Raw genomic sequence first — 18,880 nt, 5'->3', positions numbered from 1 at the left:
GCCCCACACCCAGCTAGATTGCATGAATGCTCCCAGAGCCACTCATGAATCACACAGGGAAAGGCACCAGCCATCCCCGCATCTCCTTGCACTACCTCAGGAATATACCATCTTGCACTGCTCAAGATTAGCAATGCAAATTTATTAATTGGTTCACCACTTCATCAGTGGAAAGTGGATATACACCAGCCTTTGCAAACCTGAGCAGATTTGCCCCACACTTCATATGAACTCGCTGGTAAAGATAAACAGTTAAACAAATTTATTGACTAAAAAAATAGATTTTAAGTGATAGGCAAAAAGTCAGTTAGTTACCAAAAGAAATAAAATATAAGCACACAGTCTAAACTCTCAACCCTATTAGACTGGGCAACCTCTAGATTAAGCAGTTTTTCTCACCCTTCTGGATATTGCAATTCATAGTACACAGATTTCACCCTTGAAACCTGGGCCAGTCTCCTCTGTTGGAGTCTTAAGTCTTCTCAGTGTCCTTGTTGCTTGCAGCATAGGTGGGGGCAGAAGAAAGGCCAAGCATGGGGCCCAGGTGTCTGTTTTATACCCTCAGCCCCATGTGCTTGGGGAGCACAAGGCCAGGCATGTCTGGGGGGCATTGCTGAGTCTCCAGGTAAGGTTGAGAATTCCCCTGGTGCGGCCTCATGCAGGTGAGTCATTGCATTGTAGCTCCCTAGCTGGACAATGGCTGTTGATGGGTTGTTTGACACCCTGCCCGGGTGTTGGTTACTTTCCTTGCTGTTGCCTCTGGGGAGCTAATATCCAGCTGATTCCCCAATATACAGCATGTTTTAGTGACAGCCATACAACACAATTCTCTATCCATATTGTATATCATTAATGCATATGAAGTTATGAGAAATGATTTTCAGCAGATCATAACCTTTCCCCGCTACCTCACCTGACCTGCTTTATATGCAGGATCACAATTATATATAAATGAGGAATATGGGGGTTACAGGGCACTCCCCCAAGGTCTAGAATGTCACAGTACCCATGGTCTCCAAGGGTAGGAGTCTCAGTATCCACAGCTCTGATTGTTTAACAGTAGGTCCAGTTGGATCTAAAGGATAATCAATGTTAATAAAAGGACAGATGGGAAAACAAATTTTCCTGTCCCTATAGGCTATATTGCTCCATAAGGGTGACAAAAAATGTATACCATGGCATATCTATATCCATGATTTAATGTGCAGTCTGCCTAGTTATTTTGAGGATTACACCTACCTATCTATGGATTTTTCTGGAGTGGTTATTCTGAAGTCAGTATCACAGAAACCCTGATGGTGTTTAAGCACATGCTTAACTTCAAGCACATGGAATGCCATTACTGTCAATGAGATTATCTGTATGCTTAAAGTTAGGCATGTGAATAAGCACCGTGCTGAATCAGGGTCAAAGTTCTTGGTGTTCCAGTTCCTGAGCTCCCACCAGGGAATTCAGGGGGCCTGGGGTCTTCGGCAGCGGGGGTCCTTCCGCTCCAGGTCTTCAGGGCACTTCGCCGAAGACATGGAGCGGAAGGACCCCCGCCGCCGAAGTGCCCCTGAAAACTCTCGTGGTGTCAGGTAGTGGGTGAGGACAGCATCCGGTTAAAAGAACTGGTGAAATAGTCTATTCAGGCCCAGATCCTCAAAGTTATTTAGGCATCTGACTCTCACGGACTTCAATGGGAATTCGGTACCTGAATACCTTTGAGGCACTGGGCCTAAAATGCAATGATTACTCTCAGTTTGGAAACCTTCTGCAGGCAAAACTCCCGTTAATGTTAATGCAGAAGGATTTCAGGATGAAGCCCTAAACTAACCCACGCCACCTAGGTGCTGTCTCTGTAGACAGTGGTGCTGTCTGCCTATTTTGTAATAAATTAAGGGTTTAGAGGCCCTAACCAAGTTTAGGGCCCTATTGTACTAGGGACTGTAGAAGAGGAAGCTAAGTTGAAACAGCTTTAACAAAACCTAACTCTGCATGAACTACCACAAAAAGGGTTCATGACCCTGGAGCTGCTACTCTAGGTGAGTCTGCTATATATGTACTTTATATCTGTATATGCACAGACATAGAAGCATGGAAATATCAAACCAATCCCTGTCCCACCAAGCCAAAACAAAGAACACCTTTCACAGCATTATTGACCTACATTAGGCCCCTCTAATTTGCTTCAGCGGGATGGCCCCATGGCCTAAAAATCCACACAAGAGAGGTGTGATTTCTAAAGCTCACCAACATTCTGGATGCTAACTGGCACATGTAGAGCTTGCTGGCATGCACTAAAAGTTCCCTACTGCAAATAGCACTATGTTAATGAGCACTAGGGAATTTTTAGTGTGCTCCAGCAGGGTCCACACTGGCCAGGTGGTGTCAAGCACATCAACATGCTTTAGAAATGACCTCTTGAGTGTGCAGTAGTATTAGGGTTGCCAACCCTCCACGATTGTCCTGGAGTCTCCAGGAATTAAAGATTAATCTTTAATTATGTCATGTGACGAAACCTCCAGGACTACATCCAAACAAAACTGGCAACCCTACATGGTATGCTGTGTAGACAAGCCCCAACACTATGCTTGGAGATGGACATTAGATTGGATACACAGCAGCAGAAAAACAAGGGTCAGCTATTTACGAGGAGAGAGATTGTTTTGTTTTTATTTTATTCATTTATTTTTGGCCCAACCTATCAGGTGCTATTAGAATCCTTTGTTCTAATATGCAGCTTATGAACCATCTACACTCTGAGCAACGGCAATTAAAACTTTCTGGGACAAACACTAAGCTCGCCTGCTCCACAGATGTTTCCTTTTAGTGCTACTGGATTCCTGTCAATGAAAACGTGGCAATATCTGCACAGCAACAGATTGAACTTTCCATCAACCCACATGGCAACTGGAGTTTGTATGAAGAAAATGAGTGCTAGTTGGGTTAGGGTGGTGTTTTGTTTTTGTTAAATACATGCCTCAAAAACTGAAGTTGGCAGGAGAGTCAAATCTCTGCAGGGTGTGTGAGGACAAGAGTGCCATGAAGATCTGCAGGAAGAAGTTGCATCCATTGGGGGTGACATAGGCTAAATATGTCTTTCTGGCTCTCCCCGGTAAGTAAGAAATTTGGTGGTCCATTTGGGATATGACTTTGTACCAGCAAATCTCCAAGGGCAGCAAGGACAATTGGCAGCTGTTTGTAATGCTTTTAGCTATAGGCACTTCCACCCCTTATTTTTGTAGGTAAGGATGTGTCACTGATGCACTGCCTCCAATGAATGTGAATGAACAATTATTCTGTGTGGGGTGTGACTGCATCATAGAATATCAGGGTTGGAAGGGACCTCAGGAGGTCATCTAGTCCTACCCCCTTATTCACAAAAGCAAAGCCTTTATTAGAGCAGCACCTCAAAATACTATCTTGGCCTCTATTTTTAATACTATTTCAAACTTGGGCACCGACATTTGGGAGGAGGTGTGGGGATTTTTGTTTAAAAAGGTACCTGAATAAGTGGCCTGATGGTCAAAAGTGCTGAGCTCCTGTCATTCCCATTGAAGTAAACTTGGATTTAGGTATCTAACTTTTAGACAATTTTTCCACAGATGGGTGCCTAAAGTTTCTATTGCTAAGATTCTGAACAGTACCATGTATGGAAACTTTATTCTCTTCTCCAGTACATACTGATCAAAGATGCAAGGACCTGACAACTGTGGAGCCTTGTACACAAGTGACCTGCTGCACTGATCCCTTAGTGCCTGTAAAGCATGTTGAGATGCTACATAACTGCAGACTATCACCGCCAGATTACAAAATTCACTCTGAAAATACCTGTGGGCAACTTTTGGTACCTCACTATTAATAGCATAATGGGCCAGTTAGACCAATTGCTGCTGTCATGCTGGTGGCTTGAAAGGTTTGCAGCTAGATTTAGATGCTTGCTGTCGTGTGTATAGCATGGGGCTTTTGTTTTTGAAACCTATTATGCAATACGAACATGAACTAACTGTTTCCCCACCCCTTGTATTTTCCTCCCTACCACCTATAGAATATTATAGCTTGCAGGCTAAGGAATATGCTATAGCAGCTACTCACATCAAATAAATCTTTGCACAAAATAAACCTGCAACTGAATTGTTCTGTCGATGGACTTCATTAATCATGTGTCATAATATGTAGTATAAGGCAGAGCAATGAGATGAAACATTGTTCTTGTGTTGTCACGAGTCACTTTTCTTATCATAATCTTCTGCTATCAGGTATTGAAAGCCTGAATGTTATGCTGAACCTGTGTTCTTCAGCCTATTGGGGGGGCCTCAATTTTTACCATCCCCAGAACTTCTCTTACAGCTGAATTTCAGTGGACTAAAGAGGCAGCATGTGTGCTAGGGCTGCATTTATATTTATTTTGAGATGAACTCTTATCCAACAATGGGGAGGTGGGGGGTGGGAAACACAGATATACTGTAAAGGATTCATGGAGACTTGAAAGTACTTTTTTTTTCCCCCCCCTAATCACTTAGATAACAGATATGATTTCTAATTTAATATGGTGGTCTGCAAAAGAACCTACAGCCCACCTCCCCTGAAAGAAACCTCTCTTTCAGTTCTTAATTCTGAGATGTTAAACTAAAAATGTTAGGAAGCTTAAATAATGGAAACTGGAGGAAAAAAAACTTGGATGACATGCCCCAAAGCATGTTAATTTCTTTCTGGAGGACAGCGGCCTCAATGTTTATGCAAAAGGATCATTCCAAACAGCTGTATGCTTTTGGCTGAAATATTCAGCTTCTGCAAATTATTTATTTAAACTTTTCCCTCCAGCTTTCTCTTCCTCCTCTCTGTTGAATGCAGCACGTCTCATTCTTTTAGTTATGTCTGCTAACAGAAGCTGCACATACATTGTCCAAAGTACTCTGACTTAAAGGTTGACATTGTCCTATACAATTTTATCCTGCATCTACTCTCCTATATGCAACTGAGTTTTGAGAACTTCAGCTAAGGAGTGAAATCAAAACTTATGAACTGATGTCTTAACTTCCTACAAAACCTACTTTAGAGCAGATTCTGTTTTCTGAGATCATCACGTAGGGGCGAGGAATGTTAGATGTCAAGTGAAGAGTAAAATGCAAAGTTTTCACACTATACAGAGTTAAAGTGATCTCTCAAAACTGGGAGAGAATGGACAACAAAATGGCAGATGAAATTTGAATATTATGTGCTAAGTAATGCACACTGGAAAAAAATAATCCCAGCTACACATATATGGTGAGGGATTCTAAATTAGCTGTTACCACCCAAAAACAATCTTCAGAGAACTTTTGAACATGAGGCCAAATCTTCTGCTCAAGGTGCAGCGGCAGTCAAAAAAGGTTAACACTATGTTAGGAACAGGATAGAAAAATATCATGTCACTATATAAATCCATGGTGCACCCACACCTTGAATATTGTGTCCAGCTCTGGTTACCTCTTCTCAACAAGACACCTGTACAGTGGGACTGGAAAAAGTTCACAGAAGGGAAACAACAATGGTTTGGAAATAGTTCCATACAAGGAGGGACTAGCATTGCTTCTTCAGGAGTTACACCGTTGCATCAACTGGTGCTGCCTGGTGCAGTGTTAACTCGGACTGGCGGTCTGACCAGCTATTCAGGGGGGAGCAGCAGTTAAACTCCCACTTCACACCTCAGTTTCACATTTGGAGCTTTGGCAGGAGGTGCAGAAAGGAGAAAAGCCAGTCAGAGCTGGAAGCTAAATTTGACACTTCTCTTCACATTAGAAAAGGGGGGAAATAGGACTCTAAAGGTTAAACTAACTTTGGTCTTAAATGCAAATTAGGAATTTACGTTTCAGCTATTGTTCATAAGCACAGAGCTAGATGTCCACTTCAAACTAACTCATGAAATCAAACATTCTTTGATTAGATAATCCCCTATTACTTCAATTTGTGTTATCTGCATAGTGAATAAAGCAACTTCTACAGCCAAATGCTGACTTCCAGTGTGCAACTGCTCTTGTTTTGTACAGATGGAAATTTTGTTTTGGCCACACAAACTAATTTAGAAGTGTCCACGCAAGGTAGCTGTATTGACTGTTAGATTAGTGCAATTCCTGGGTACAATTCAGAAGTCAGTCTGAAGCATTTCAAATTAATTTATTTTCATTTAAGACTTAGTTAAGTTTCCTTAGGCTTCGCTAACTGCATTTTAAAAACCTCTTCAATGTGGTTAGGACACATGACAACATTAAAACCAAAAATATCCTTTATTTCACATACAAACTGACAAGATCATGCTTTGAAAAATAACTTGAAAATTTATATCTGCATTGATGAAACTCATCATCCTAGGAATCCAACCTTCTGTCGTGTTGTCCCCAGACTCTCTTCTTTGTCTAAGATCTTCTGTAGGGAAACGTGCAATGTTTTGCCTACCCGTTTTCCTGTCTGTAATGCAAAGAAGGCAAGACAAAGCTGAGGCATCCAACTAACAGGAAGAGAATTTATGTGGAACACTTCCCCTTCTGTCAACTATTTTTTCCCTTAATGAGTAATATACACCAGCTGTTGTAAAGGGCATAGCTGAACTAAGACAAACAGCATGGGGGGGACTTTTAACTTGATCAAAAGTTTTGGAAAAAACCCTCCAAAGCAAAATTGTTCAAACCAGGGGCAAGTGTGCCAATTCATCAAAAACTCAGTGGGCCAGATTCCCTAGTATGAGCTTGCCCCAGGCAGGAGCCTCACAGGGGCTAGATTTGGTCTGTAAATGGCCAGGAGAAAATTTTCTTTGCAGCAGGGAACTCTCCAATGGCATAAACACAGTAGAAGCAACTCCTGCACCAGCCTCCTCCCCGATATCTCTAGTATAGGGACATTTGAAAGAAAACACACATGGGAGGAGAGCCTGCACCCACCCTCTGCTGGCAAAGATCTCTTAGGTATCTTATGGCAGTAGTGTAGATCAGAACTTCCCCTAGGCCTGGCTGGCATAGGATCATGGAACCATAAGATTCCCTGAGCAGAGAGGAACCCAGCTCACTGTCCTTAAAAGGTCAATGGGCAGCTCAAGCTGTGGCTATTGAATAGAAACTACGGCCAAGTTGTCTGAAGAAAGCTGCTCCTCAATTTTATAACTAAAGAACCATAAAACTACCTACCATTTAATTGGGGCAAGACCAAGCTCTACATGGGGGCATGAAACCATAAAATGAAGCAGATGCTCTGATCAAGGAGCCAGGCTATTGAGAAGGATACTACAACTCCCCCAGCACCTCCTCATGCAGTAATGCTCTGTAGCCTCAGGAAGAGCATTTGGGGCAAGCCTGGGAGAGACGGGGTGGTATAGGACTATGTGGATCCACTGACCAAAACTCCTCATGTAGGGAAGGTGCAGAAGTTGTTACAATCAATGGGCTGGGGTAACGCTGCAGCCCCAGGGGGTAGGATGAAGTATTCTGCTCCACTCCCACACCAGATGTCTAGCCCAGCTATCTCCAACACAAGGCTCCTTTACCCCTGCTTGGTGCACAGGTCCTGTCTTTCGCCCACTGTCGTCTCAGTTATTTCTGCCTGACTCCCTCATAGAGGGCTTTAATCCAGTAAGAGGTGTAGCTCTGGCATCTTTCCAAAGCTGAGCAGTCATGCTGCTTTCCTAAAAGCGATGTGCTGGCTGGAATGTCTGTTCACCCCAAGGCTGAATGTTTTCTGGGCTGGAGTCAATCCACTGGAGGATATAAGTGTGTCAAGCAACAGTTCTGAAACTGTTCCATTTCACAGACCCTGTGCTTTTGGCTTTGTTTGTTCCATCCGTTCCCCAAACAGGCTGCTGTGTTGGGAACAGGACCAGTCAGACCCCCAGCCAAAGAAAGAATTCTTTGCTTCCCCCCACAAAGCCTTGTCTTGTTTCTTTCAGTGAAATGCATCACCACTTAAGGAGGAGAGATTTCTTTAAAACAGGTGAGGGGCAACATAACATAGTGGGCTACTGAGTTAAGTTTTAACTCTTAGGTTGTCACAGGAGTCAATACTTGTTTGTACAGTAACATTTAGGAGCTTTTGTAAATCTGGCCCTAAGTAAGTTAGGTGCCTAATTGCCTTTTTTCCAATGGGACTTAGGTGCTTCACCTGCTTATGGTGTTTTTGAAAATCCCATTAGGCTCCTATCTCCATCGTTAGGTGCTAAATACCTTTGAAGTATAGTATCTGACCCTTGGAGCATACACCTTTAAATGTTCAAAGCTCTGTACCAACACAGATCCTGAGAGCACACCTGTGAGGCAGGCTAGAAATTACTATTTTCATTTTACAAATGGGTACACTAAGGCACAGAGGTGAAATTACTTTTTCCAGAGCAAACAGGAGCTCAATGGTAGAGCCAAGATTAACACCCAGACTTTAAATCACATCAAGAGAAAGTGAAGTGTCATGCGTGCTTAGCATGTCATTTCCACTTTAACCAATTGCTTTCACACCTGGCTCCAATTTCTGCATTCCTCACTACAGCTGGTGAGGAATTTGACAAAAACATTGTTTTGCTGGAAAATGCCTATTTGTCAAAATAAACGTTTTGCAGGAACATACTAGTTTTGACAATAGTTTCAGGTCCAGCATGTAACTGGGAGAGAGAACCCCAAGAATAGTTAAAAGCCTTGTGGTTAAAGCACTCGCCTCGATGTGGAAAACGCAGGTTCAAGTCTCTGCTCTACCTGATTCAGAGCATAGACTTGAACCTGAGTCTCTTACATACCAGCCGCGTGCCCTAGCCACCGAGCTATTAATTCTGGAGCTGGCGTCCCTCTGCTTTCTCATCAATGCTTCTAAAAAGGTATGTTTCATCCCAATGCAAAAGGGGAAAGGTTTTTGAAAGCTCAAATTTTCACACGATGGGGAAACCAATTCTGACCTAGCTCTATTTCTCACTAGGGCCATGTTTATGCCAAATGTGAAGGTTTTCAGAAACAAAGCCAATTTTGAATTAAAGTGCAAAGGAAATACACAAAGCTTGTGTACAAAATTCATTTGTATATACTGGGCATGAGAAATTTCATTTGTATATACTGGGCATGAGAAAGTCTGGGCATGAGAAATTTCACACCAAAGGGAAGCTTCTGAGAGAGGCCTAAAGAAGGATTTAAAGTGAAATTCCCAAGTCAACTTGAACTGCAGCCAGCTACCACAGTATTTCTTTCTAAATATTTTTATAGACAGGGAAGAAGATCACATCAGTAAAAAGGACAGATACAAAGATATTAAAACAAAATGTGAAAAGTAAAGTCCTATGATTGTAACAATCACTAGCTAAATAAGTTAATTTAAAAACATGAAAAACAAGTTATGAAAATTAAAGAATATGTGAAGTACCAGTTCACAAGTTCCAGTTCTGTTCTGTGATAACTGCTGTATGTTAAAGAAGTTTTGTTTTCCTTTGAGTTTCAAAGAGAAATTATCAGACTTGAAACATGTTCTTTATGAATCATAGACTTTAAGGTCAGAAGGGATTTGTAAATATAGGATTTGTAAATAACGTTAGTCACCTTAACTTTGAAGAAGTTTTGCTAGTATGGCACTACTATATAAAAGAAAACCCAGATTATTGCAGTGTCAGAGGGGACATTGCAAACGGTCTGCATAAGCGAAATTCATTCCCATAGGTATTTCAGATTCCTTGGAAGCTGTCTGGGACCTTCCACAAGTCACTTTTTGCACCTAAGTTAGTTTTTAGTATCCCTTTAATTATGCCCACACTGCAATTTTTCAAAAGCGCAAGATCCACTTCTCCATTTTGTGAGCAGAAGTCGCGAGTCAGCACTTCTTACCTCCATCATCTCAAAGATACTCTCTGGATCAAGACTACCGTTCCCCAATTTCTTCATACACGTAAAGGTACCTCTGCTGGTCACAGAAAGGAGCAGGCTGGCCAAAGAGCAAGCTTCTTCCTGAAGGGTAGCATCAACCACATGCCTACAGCCAATCTGCAGAACCAAGGACATATTTTACTTTTGGATTTTTAAAAACTGTGTGTCCAGCTAATTATGAAAAAGCTCCTTCCTGGGTGATGGAATTAAGAGCATTGGAGGTAACGCCACCAAACCACTAACCTGTCAGTTTATCTGTATGCTACAATCCTAAGAAATAAAAATATTGTCTGGTCATTGGTTTTGCTCATGTCCTAAGTCACTGCAGATGTGTCAGTCATTAAATATAGCTCCCTGATATAGGGCATTGTAACTGCTGACAGTGCAACGTTACTGTGTGTGCATGCTTATAAACATACTATGTACATGGGATAAATATGCACCTTTGGCCACTTTACCTACATTCTGACTCTTAATTCATCCACATGGAACTTAGTTTAACATTCCAAACACCTGGCAATAGTGAGAAGCTCCTTTAAAATTTTATACACATTTTTTAAAAAGGATCAACTTTTCACCCCAACTGTGGAATTTTATCCACAAAAGTTACCCATGCCTAAGGCTCAGGAGAGGTGAGATTCAGTCTCTGCCTCAGTGACAGCTTTTATTATTATTTATGTAACACTTAGAAAACAGAATAATTTGCATGACAGCATGCAAGCTGTCTCATGACCAAGCCAAGAAGGACAGTTGACACTATGGCAATTGCTGTGTGGCTGGAAAGGTTGAAGAGATGGGCAGATAATTCACTGTTAGAAAACAAAGTGATGCAAGTGGGATATCCAACACACACACAGAATGCAACTGACTTTACAGAATTTAAGAAAATAGTGATACTGAGAGGGAGAGTAGACTTGACAGCTATGAACAAGGAGTTCTGCTCCCTGCTGTGTGTAGGTCACTTAGCTTCTCTGTGCCTTAGTCCCTCTATTTGAAAAATGATGGCAATAATTAGGGCCCTACCAAATTCACAGCCATGAAAAATGGGTCACAGACCGTGAAATCTGATCTCCCACCGTGAAATCTGGTGTTGTGTGCTTTTACCCTACATTATACAGAGTTCACTGGGAGACCAGCGATTCTCAAATTGGGGGTCCTGACCCAAAAGGGAGTTGCAGAGGGGTTGAAAGGTTATTTTAGGGGGATCGTGGTATTGCCATGCTTACTTCTGCGCTGCCTTCACAGCTGGGTGGCCAGAATGCAGTGGCTGTTGGCCAGGTGCCCAGCTCTGAAGGAGCACTGCCACCAGCAGCAGCGCAGAAGGAAGGGTGGCAATACCAGACCAAATCCACCCTTAATTCTGCTCTCCTGCCTTCTGAGCTGGGTGGCTGGAGAGTGGTGGCTGCTGATTGAGGGCCCCGCTCTGCCTTCAAAGCTGGGCTCCTGACCAGAAGCTGCTGCTGGCCAGCTCTGAAGGCAGGGCCGCTGCCGGCAGCAGCGCGGAAGTAAGGGTAGCAGTACCACAACCCCCCCCTACAATAACCTTACAACCCTCCCACAACTCCTTTTTGGGTCAGGACCCCTAGAGGCACAACACTGTGAAATTTCAGATTTAAGTAGCTGAAATCATGAAATTTACTCTGTTAAAAATCCTATGACTGTGAAATTGACCAAAATGGACTGTGAATTTGGTAGGGCCCTAGCAATAACGCTTACCTGTCTCACAGGGTGTTGGTGGGCATGAGGTGAGCTCCATCAACAAAGTTTCTGTTTCTTCAGTGGCTCACCAAATAGGTTTGCAACATTTTAAATGGCTAACAGATATTATGTTAGCATATTAGAGAAACCAATGCTAGTGTCCACTTCACTATGAGCAAGCAGCTGATGGATGGATAGTTAATTGTTCCAGCCCAAGAATACAGCAGGATTAGCTACTGCAGATTTCCACTCCACCAAGACACACAACTTGAGAGGGAGATGGAACATTCTTTCCACAAAGATTTTCTTTCCCGCCTCCCAAGTCAAAAAATAAATTCAAGGATGGAAGCCAAGAACTTATTTTTAGTATGGGGGTATCTCATGGCTCTGGTCATCAAAGAAAAGATGGTTTCTCCCAACCCATAGTGGCAGGTCAATTCCTGTTGCCAAAGTCTATAGAAGAGTCACAAGCTAAATAATTTACAAACTTCTACAGGCTTACTTTGCTTAATGTGATGATACAGGGTACATTATCCACATTAAGTCGAATACAGTCATAAGGGTCATCAGAGAGCTCAATCTCTTTTGATCCTTCTTCATCCTCCAAAACACGCACTTTGGGTATCCTATTGAAACAGAAGCATATGCAAAACTTACTGGATATTACTTTACCACTCTCCAATCTGTTATGTAGGCCTGCCCCATTCCTAGAGAAAATAAAGCTGTTAAACGTTGTAAAGAACGCTTCTTTTTAAAGAAAGAGAATGCAGATGAAAGACTACTAAAAAACACCAAAAACAAACATGCCCATTTTTAGTACTGAAGGATTTTAGCCTTAATTCTAAAGAATGCTTCTGATCTCCATAGTCACATCAGTTAATGATAAAATGCTTTTTTTGTTTAAACATACCAGCAAGTAAGTGATCAACTATACATTGTCAGGGCTCAGGGGAGAAACCAGTGCTTACATGGCAAGAATGAGTCCTTACAAAAATCCATTTCTTCAGAATTTAGATTAGTATTTAAATACTAAAGCTTCTCGTTGTTACAGTTACACAACTACGCTATGAAGCAACTGTCAAGTGATGCAATGTTGTCATCTAGGGTCTGCGGATGGCAACTTCTCGGGTTCTGCTGCTTCTGCGTATAGTTTAAACAAGCAGGAACAGAGTTAAGCTAACAAAGCTCTGATCTTGTTTCAGTGCTACAATCCATAATCCTGTGGGTGGCAGTGAAACTCGTGCCAATTTTGTGTTGCTGCTAATGCTGGGAAAAGCTATGACCAGAAGCAGACATAAGGACTAATGTTATTCAAGGAGGAAGGAGACTAACTACTGGGGGAAGGCTAGAGTGGCAGAATGCTTTCCTCACCAGTTGAGAGATTCTCCCCCTTCTACAGTAGGGCCTCCTGGCAGCTAGTAGAGGTAGATAAGAAAAACAGAGCCTCAAGCAGGGTCCCAAGAGAAGCTTCAGTAGAAATGCCAGCATCCTCCATAAAAACTGGGATGTCAGGGGGCTGGACCTCTCACAAAGGTGCTAGTTTGACTCTCAACCTTCAAATTTCACGTCTACCTCTGGCTCGCACGTTTAGGCCTTCAACTAGTGTCAAGAAGCATGCAGTCAATTTTTCAGTCCCTGTGCTAGACATCTGCCAAACGGAAATTACCCCCTCACATTCTTGATCAATTCCATTATTCCTATCAGCCACAGCAATGAAAATCAAGAGGCACAAGTTCGGAGAAGTATATAGGATGGGATAACCTTGTATAGGTGAATGTTTTAGGACACATTCCCCACTTAGGAGGAGTCTAATCAAGAGAAAGAAATGAATTCTTCAGACATCTTCATCCAGAACAGATTTTACACTTTAACAAAGAAGGATTATATATACTTTTCCCAAACCCTTTGTTCAACAGACGAAGTAATGCCTGAGATCTTCAATTTCACATATTACTTAAAATGTGAATGTGAAGGATAAGTCTCTATATTTTAAAATTTGTCAGACTTATAGGACATAGTTGGCCATATTATATGCACAGTATGTATAAATTCCATGGAAATTTAAAAAAAGATGAACATAACATTCTTATGGTAATGAATAAAAGATCAGTTGGAACAGTTTCCAAATAATCATTTGCTTTATTTTTCCTGCCCATAACGTGAAGGCCATGTTCAGCCCTGGTCCAATTCTGATGGAATCCATTGGTGTAAGAAGGCTGCTTCCCCTCAGGGATGAATACAGCATGAAAGCTCTTACTTTGTAGGCCAGTAAAAAGAAAACAGATCTCCCATGTCTGTGCACTTTCCTTGAAGATATAACACACCTCAGTGCATCTCTGAAAAATTAGCTTTGGTAACTGGATGACATCTAACAGCAATATTTGTTTATATTAATACTTTTACAGCACAGCGTCGTGTGTGTTACAAATTAGACTCTATGCATTCTGTACCATCTTTTAAAGTAAAATATCTGGACAGCTTTAATGAACATTTTTTCCTTACAGGAGCAAAGTATTTTGTTTTGTTTTTTTAATCCCTGGAAACTATTTTAGTTGCAGTTCATATTGAGTCCTAATGGCAAGTGCTTCGTAACAGCTTAAACATCTGCAGAGAGAAGAGGCATATTCCCTGCATAATACTGACCAACCAAAACAAAAATCTTTTAAAATAAACAGAATGCATCTATTTTGTATAGTCTTACATAACTGCATCTAAAGCACTCTGTAGTGTTACATAAGATATTTTCAGCTGAAAATTAACAACACTTTATTTACAACTGAGAGGGCAAGACAGTTAGCTGGTTACACATAGGCTGATACAAGATGACATGTTATAAAGGAGAAAGCTCTTGAGCCAACAGCAACAAGGTTGTTTGGAGGGATAGAATCAGAGCAGTGTGCTAGACAAGCAGAGAGACTAGAAGAAGGCTAAAATCAAGTCCATAGAAAGCAATCTTTAACCCCTGTTCTGAATTGCATAGGAAGTGGAAAGCAACGTACACAGAAGGCAGCAAGTAGTAATGCATCTCCATATGCTGCAGTTGCAAGAGCTAGTATTTGGAAAGTCCCTAGAGGAAGGAGTTGCAGTACTCAAGGCAAGAGGAGATGAAGTCATGGACAAGAACAAACATCTACTAAGACAAGAGGGGACAGCATGAACTGGGCAGACAGAGAAGAATATTAGTAGCACGAAAGAAGTGGGGAGGTGATCACAGCTACCTTGGTAAATAAGCAAGAAGTAGAAATAGATTTTTGCAGGATCAAGGGCATTCCTGGAAAGCATCAGATTCCCCATCTCTTGTGAAAAGCCTTCTCTCCAGAACCCAGACTAAGCAAATTGTAAATCTAATCATTCTATTTTTGTGCACTCTACTTATTTGTTGAGGTCCCACAATAGTGTTAAAACCTGCAGAAGGTTCATCAGTGCAGCAACTGCAAAGCCAGCACACGAGTACCCAGTTGCACACCAGCAATGCTCTCAATTCAGTGCAGGAGGTCTAGAACTGCCACCTGCAAAACTAGCTTTACATCTGCAAGTGGTCTCTACTGGTGCCCGGGGGGGGGGGGGGGGGGGGGGGGGGGGGAGAGAGGTCCATCACTACCCTGTTATTGGGTAAGGGGCAGAGTGACATCTAATGTTGATATAGTGACTATTTTCAGTTACAAGTGCCGAAAGTCACAATCTATCTAGCTTTTGCTAGTGTTACAATTATGCATATGCCATAATAGTTTAATATGCTAAACCACAGCACTGTATTTGTACATTTATGCAATAACTTGAGGAACGTTGTTCCAGGCCCCAACATACAGAGGTTTGTGTTCCAAAACACAACAGTGGATATACAATGGGGCAAATTCAGCCCTGGCGTATATACAGCTCCACTAAAATACAGATTACTACTACAGCTGAATGTGCCCTAAGTGCCTTTAGATACCTACTTAGTACTAGAACTGAAGGAATACTATTCAATTAGTATTCGGTGAGTCATTTAAAGCTGTCTAAACAATGCAATATTTATTAATTAAATATGCCATCATATTAGGTCACCATCTTGGATTCCTTGAAGCCTAAAGAAAGGATTGCCCATAGCTATGATGGAAGCTACACAAGCTTGGTTTTAAGGATAAAATTATTGCTCTACAAGGCTCAGATAGGCATTTGAGAACTAAATGCTTCAAAAACAATGGCAGTCAGAACACACTAATTTGGATTCCAGGTTTCAAGCAAGAGCTGGTCTTTTTAAAGCTGATATAAACACCTTTGAAAACAGGTTTATAATGGAAACTTGGTCACAAATTACTATGAAGGAAAAGTAATATAGCTATGAGAGACAAGTTCAGGACAGTTAGATTTGAATTGTCTGGCATTGATAAAAATACTGAAGTTAGTTTTTAAATAGACTAACGTGATTGAAGTGATATTTTTCTGGTGGGCTAGTAGCTGCTGTAGGAAACTTCAAAGTAGTCTGTAAAGAAGTAAATATCTGGAACTAAGAAAAGGGGAAGGAAAGAATGACTAGATTGCATAGTGGATTAGTGCCTTTCACCTCTGAAGGCCAGAGCTCAAGTTCTTAGTTCACAAATAAAAGTGAGTTTGGTGGTTTCTTCACGTTCCTCACAACAATAGCTCTTCCCAGTTCATACTTGAACAGAGAAATAAGCTCTCAAGTGAAATAAGCAAGAATCTTGTAGGTCAAAACTGAAAGAAGGTACTGGCAGTGGCTTTGGAGAAGCTTAGACAGTGTTTGCCCACACTAGTCCAAACTCAAGCCATTAGTCTCTCACTCTCATAAGTGCCATGAAGCTAACTCAAATGCTAGATGAAAGATATCTAGTTTAAAAGGCACTGTTTTTGAAAGAACTATTAAAGCAAGCACGGCACGAATCATGTCCTCCAGTGTTAGCTTGCAATAAGTTTTTCCTAACCCAGTGCTGTTCTGTTTTAGTTTTTGTATTTTCTTTATATACAGTATCCTTCAAAATAGGACTTCTGTTTAAACTACATTTCAAAAAGCCCAGATATCTTGTACATAAAGCACAAACAAGTGATCTAAAAAAGAACCATGGAACAGCAGCTGTTACAAACTAAACTTAGAATTTAGACTAACAGCATCCAGGCAGCTTTCCCATAAAATCGTTTTGCAACATTTTTTCACCCTTAGCAAGTTCGCAAGTCTTTGGCAGCTTCCCAATGTGTGAGAATATAACTTTTAATGGATTCCACATTACAGGGACACTTTACTCCTTTAAAAAAGCCACCATGGAGATGATTAAAACAGGAGACCGTTCAGTAAAATACCAACAGGAATGAAGTATAGCAGAGTTATTGTCTCAACCTCTCTCCCCCACCAGGACTAGAGGGGTATTAACAGGCCACCTTAACACATTTCAAGGGACTAATCAAGGTAACTACTTATGCTAAACAACCTGTTCCACTTTATATTTAGCTGTGACACTCTGAATATGCTCCCCAGATCTAAAGAAGAGCTCTGCGTAAGCTTGAAAGCTGGTCTCTCTCAACAATAGAAGTTGGCCCAATAAAAGATATTACCTCACCCATCTTGTCTCTCTCAATCTCAAGAGACTTTCTTCATGTCTGAACAAACAGATTTTAACAATCTGATATATGTCTTCAAAACCATGCTTTTTTCCTTGTATGATGCTTTCAACCATAGAGCTGCAATCGGATTTCGCTCTGGCGTAACTCAGGAGTAACTACTGAAGCCAATGGAGTTTCACTACACTGCTGTAGAACAGTCTGAGATCACCTTCAGACCTCTTGCGCCTGCAACAAACTTTAACTTTGGGAAAGCTATTCTGGGAGTCTCACTATGCAACATTTGGCAACTTTTGTTCACAAGATCACTCATCACACTCTTGTTGGAAAGAATTTGCTGCAAAGGTTTATTGACAAACTAGAAATGTAACATTTGCCTATTGGGGACTTTCTTCATCTGGTTGTACGTAGAACCTACCCATTCAGCTGAAGTATTGGCTAACTTACTCCTGTAAGTGCGAATCCATGTTGCCAAATTTAGCTATCGCTAGCAGGCAGATGAAGAAATGGCATGCAAAGTGCCTCTGCTCCAGACTCCCTGCCTTCCATCACGCAGAGTAGGTAGCAAAGCAAAATTGATGGTTTTGTTAATGACATCGCACTTGCGCAAAGGTTTGCTGAGCTCTGGCATTCACCGACACTTTCCTTCTCTCAGTCAACAGTTCTGTGAAGAAACTATGAACCAGGATTCATGTTGTTTAATGCAAAAGAAAAAACTTAATTTTTTTTATACAGGAATTTAGAGCTGGTGACAGTCTGACAGCCCTATTGACAGAGGAAGTGATTTTCAGAGGTGCCAAGCACCTGCAGCCTCCATGGGCTTCAGCCTGTCTGGAAATTAGGACATGAAGGTCTTTATAATTATACACTGCTGCCAAAAAATAAGCTTTTTCTGAAGTTGGCCATGTTTAAAGGGGTGACAATGTTACACTTACCACGCTCATTCAATCTTTCAACTCTTTGCTAATAAGCGTCCTTGTCATGAAGGAGGACGCTTGCCCAGCAGAAACTGGACCGAAATCACTAATTCATTTCAGCTGGATGTAAATGTTCAGTTTTGTATCTGGATGCAAGTTGACCTAGACAGCCAATCCCTTAATTTTTGTTTTAATGTTTAAGCTTTAAAAAAGTGCTCAGAAAGTATTTATCCTCCCAAGAAAATTAAGAACTGTGCCTTACCTTGTATTAAAGAGAGCTGCCTTCACTGCAATAGAGATTGCATCGAAGAGGTTGCCACCACATTCCAATAACTGAGGTAAAAACACAAAACCCATAAACTATTATAAGAAAATCAAAATATTCCCTAAATTGTTGTGACACTGAAACACTAAAAAACTTTCTATATTTAATTATACTCAACATTACCTATGAAGTCACAGCCAACTATACTAGATCAGTTTCTTTCCAAAATTGCACTTTGAAGTGAATGCTTTCAAATGCAATTTTAAAACCATCAAATATACACAGCACAGTGCACAGCATAGTGATCACAAAAATGCAGTGGTAAGGATTATTTTTAGAAGAGCATTCGTTACCACTACAGCTACTTGAAAAACTCTAAAACTTTCAGTGAAAACTGAAGGGGTATAAGTTGTTGAAAATAATTTTTTGTCAAATGTGAAATTCAGGAAGTTTCAGCCAGCTGTAGTTATGGCAATATTTAAAAATAAAAACTCAGAATAAGAGAGTTATGGCATTCATTCTTAATCCATGTAATTCTTCTTCTTTTAAAAATCTACCCAACTAAAGCACTTGCCCCTATCTCAACAGGAGATGCATGGATGCAC

The 18,880-nt window shown here is 41.2% G+C and overlaps 1 protein-coding gene across 1 annotated transcript in view; it reads right to left on the bottom strand.

Moving 5' to 3' along the window:
- Nucleotides 1-6,236: 6,236 nt before the first annotated feature.
- Nucleotides 6,237-18,880, bottom strand: part of EXOSC7 (exosome component 7) — a 31,216-nt gene continuing 18,572 nt past the window's right edge. The window contains exons 5-8 of the mRNA XM_074943269.1: nucleotides 18,273-18,343; nucleotides 12,040-12,163; nucleotides 9,801-9,956; nucleotides 6,237-6,429 (exon numbers count right to left, since the gene is read on the bottom strand). Of these exons, the coding sequence (XP_074799370.1) occupies nucleotides 6,325-6,429; nucleotides 9,801-9,956; nucleotides 12,040-12,163; nucleotides 18,273-18,343 (456 nt within the window). The 3' untranslated portion in view covers nucleotides 6,237-6,324. The remainder of the gene's footprint in view (nucleotides 6,430-9,800; nucleotides 9,957-12,039; nucleotides 12,164-18,272; nucleotides 18,344-18,880) is intronic.

Source organism: Natator depressus, chromosome 2 (assembly GCF_965152275.1).
Source record: "Natator depressus isolate rNatDep1 chromosome 2, rNatDep2.hap1, whole genome shotgun sequence".
Classification (NCBI taxonomy): domain Eukaryota; kingdom Metazoa; phylum Chordata; order Testudines; family Cheloniidae; genus Natator; species Natator depressus.
Note: the sequence above shows the minus strand (reverse complement) of the source record. Positions and strands in the feature narration are given on the sequence as shown.